At 37.8% G+C, this 3,382-nt stretch overlaps 1 protein-coding gene across 1 annotated transcript; it reads left to right on the forward strand.

The window, feature by feature from the left end:
• Positions 388-2,453, forward strand: LOC105172805 (peroxidase 5-like). Its single transcript, XM_011094383.2, has 2 exons — positions 388-642; positions 1,440-2,453. Exons 1-2 carry the CDS (start codon positions 412-414, stop codon positions 2,214-2,216), a joined length of 1,008 nt encoding a protein of 335 aa, XP_011092685.1. The 5' UTR covers positions 388-411; the 3' UTR covers positions 2,217-2,453.

Here is a 3,382-nt window from a genome sequence, read left to right on the forward strand (position 1 = left end):
TACCAGAGAGGATCGTTTAAAATTATTGTTGTTGTCACTGTCCTAATTGTCATCTCATTGACAGTTTAACAAATCTGCAACCAGTAAGAAATCACGCAACCATAAATACTTTAACCCTAAAACATTGAAATGTTCAATTCCCATGTCTGAACTTTGATCACGTCCATGGATCGAAGCGGCAGGGAAGATGTCAAGAACCTAGCAATTAAGGTTGTCAAGTTTCTTGCATAACTGAGCTAATAAGCTGTCTCTTACTAATACATATACCTACGCGCATTTCTTTACTTGGTAAAACTCAGACCATGTCGTTGTTTCTTGTAATAACATCCATGCATCTATATATACAGCAGAAACGTCGATAGCACCCTCCATCTTCTTTGTCCGAATTCATTTCTGATCTCTTACATTAAGATGGCCTCAAGAGTACTCAAATTGTCAAGCTCAGTCTTCTTCTTGATACTCTTTGTCTTTGTGTCTGAATTTGCTACTGTCTCGTTGGCTTCTCTGAGGGTTGGGTACTACCAAAACAGTTGCCCATCTGCAGAGGCAATTGTGAGGAAAGTTGTGGAGAAAGCAGTGTCCAGGAACCTTGGCCTTGGAGCAGGTCTCATCAGAATGCATTTTCATGATTGTTTTGTCAGGGTATGTCTTTATAAACTAGGGTGAATCTTTTATCACACTTTCGTATTATAGTATTATATCAATGAGTGATCATTGATATGTGCGTCTCTCTTTTTAATTAAAAATAATTAAAAAATATAATTAAATTAGACTATAATTTAAAAATAATTAAATGTATTTTTTATTCCGTAATTTAGATTATTTGGCGTTTTCGTTTTTTAACCTTTTAGGACAACATTTTAGTGTTGTATTTTTTAATCTTAGTTCTTTTGTTAACCGGAGTTCACCTCCACTCGAAAAGATTCCGGATCAAAGAACTATTTTAAAAAGTTAAAAAACAAAAATGCCTAAAGAAAAAAAACCTAAATTTTAAAATATCACATGACAAATACATGCATTTTTATCCGAGAAGGATGAAATCTGGTGAAAATAGAACTAAAATGAGAAAATTAAAAAGACGAGAACCAAAATACTACTCTAAAAAGTTGAAGGATGAAAACCCCAAATGACTTAAAGTTACGAGACCAAAAATTCATTTAAATCATTCAAAAATGGGGTCACATACAATATATATATATATATATATGTGCGAGTTTGATTTCAATATTATCTATATTTATGTTATAATATATATATTTAAAATTTTTAATCCATTAAAATATTTTATGTAAATTAATTCACATGAACATTTCTGAAATTAATTGAAATTGTATACAGTTTTTATGAAATAATTAGTACGGACAGAAACTCCGTCATGCAAAACATGACTAACAAATAACTCGGTAGTTGAACTAATTGCCTGTTCTTCTGCTTTCCAGGGCTGTGATGCATCAGTCCTGCTGGATTCCACTCCGGGCCGACGTTCCGAGAAACAACATCCCGCCAACAACCCCAGCCTGCGCGGATTCGAAGTGATCGACGAGGCCAAGGCCGAGCTCGAATTCGCCTGCCCAAGAACCGTCTCCTGTGCAGACATCATCGCATTCGCTGCCCGCGACAGCGCCTACAGACTCGGCAACATCAAGTACATGGTCCCCTCAGGTCGTCGCGACGGCAGAATTTCCCTGGAAGACGACGTCACCGCAAATCTCCCCCCTCCCTCCTTCAACGCCGCGCAACTCGAACAAAATTTCGCACGGAAAGGGCTTACGATGGAAGAAATGGTGACTCTCTCCGGGGCACATTCCGTCGGAGTTTCACACTGTTCGTCTTTCTCAAACAGGCTTTACAGTTTCAACTCCACTCATCCTCAGGACCCGTCCCTGGATCCAGACTTGGCCAGGGAACTGAGGAAGAGCTGCCCCAGGCCTGACGGGGAAGCTGGAAATAGTGATCGCGTTGTGGCACTTGATTTTGCGACGCCGAACAGATTGGACAATAGGTATTATCTGAATTTGAAGAGTGGTCGGGTATTGCTGACTTCGGATCAGACACTTTTGAGCAGTGCGAGGAGTGGTTGGATGGTGAGGAGGAACGCGAAGCATGGTGCGTCTTGGGCTGGTAAGTTTGCGGATGCAATGGTGAAAATGGGGTATATTGATGTTCTCACAGGAAACCAGGGCGAGATCAGGAACAATTGCAGGTTTGTCAACTAGGAGAAATGGGTAGCTAACTTGGGGAAAATTCTTGCCCGAGCAGGTTTGGCTGAACCAAATCGATTATAAAGTAAGTGCATTGAACTGTTATATGATTGATTCAAGTTAGATCGAGCCTAATCCTGACTAGGAGAAGTTTTGTCGTTTGTTTCTTGGTTTTGTGTATGTTTTTATTCTTTAATTCTTTGATTAATTGTAATTAAATTATCTTGAAATTGTAATTTTTGAAAAGTTTTTACCCAAATCAAATCAAATTAAACTAAACTAATCACATTTGAGTGTGGCCAAACACGGTCCGAATTAGAATTTCGATAATTCATAGACGATACAAAGGGAAAAGATATTTACACTGCCAGACATAAAGTCTAACTACAAAAATGCTCACTCTTTGTAGAATTACAAATGCACATTTCCTTAGTAAAATTTTACATGAATATATATTTCTTCACATACATTAGACTATACTTCCTCATGGGGTGTATCTGTATTTTTACAAAGAATACAAAGTATAATAATTATACCTAATTCTAAGGGGCGTCAATTACAATATCTCCAAAAAAAAAAAAAAACAAAATTTAATTGGTTTAAAAATGCCCTTTTGCGAAATAGGAAATGACTTAAGGGAATTAATTTTAAACATTTCAAAAGAAAAATTTATGTATAAAAAGTATTAGTTTCAACTAATTTTCAGCAAAAACTTATTAAAAATTGAAGTAAGCTATTGCAAGCCTCCCTTTAATCAAATTTTTGGGCAATTTTCCCAGTTTCGTCCTAATTTTTTCTGTTGTTTTTTCAGTTCGACCGTTTGATTAACAAAGTAGCTAAGATCCAACCACGAGGAAAAAAAAATAAAAAAATCCTAAGATCCTCTACATTGGCTGTGCCCGAAAATCTGAATCACTACAACAAAATAGTTTGATAGTGTTGTTGCTATGGCCCATGACCTTTTAATCGGTAGGCCACTTTAAGCCCAAACCCCAAGCCCACCCGGCAGCCCACAGACGGCCCATGACCCGACCCACTACCGGTACTTATATTCCCTAATGTTGCCCTAACCCACATTGTGTATCTTGCGCCGTCTGCCTCTCTTCTTCCCTTTCTCTCTGATACTCACCGAGATACTCTTTCCTTCTTCTTTTGCCGGTTTCCATGGAAGCTTTCCAAAA

Source organism: Sesamum indicum, linkage group LG10 (assembly GCF_000512975.1).
Source record: "Sesamum indicum cultivar Zhongzhi No. 13 linkage group LG10, S_indicum_v1.0, whole genome shotgun sequence".
Classification (NCBI taxonomy): domain Eukaryota; kingdom Viridiplantae; phylum Streptophyta; class Magnoliopsida; order Lamiales; family Pedaliaceae; genus Sesamum; species Sesamum indicum.

Excerpts from the sequence above, each read along its gene's own strand:
- LOC105172805 (XM_011094383.2), top strand. The coding sequence starts at position 412 with ATGGCCTCAAGAGTACTCAAATTGTCAAGCTCAGTCTTCTTCTTGATA. Across the intron at positions 643-1,439 it reads TTCATGATTGTTTTGTCAGG|GGCTGTGATGCATCAGTCCT; the intron begins GTATGTCTTTAT and ends TCTGCTTTCCAG.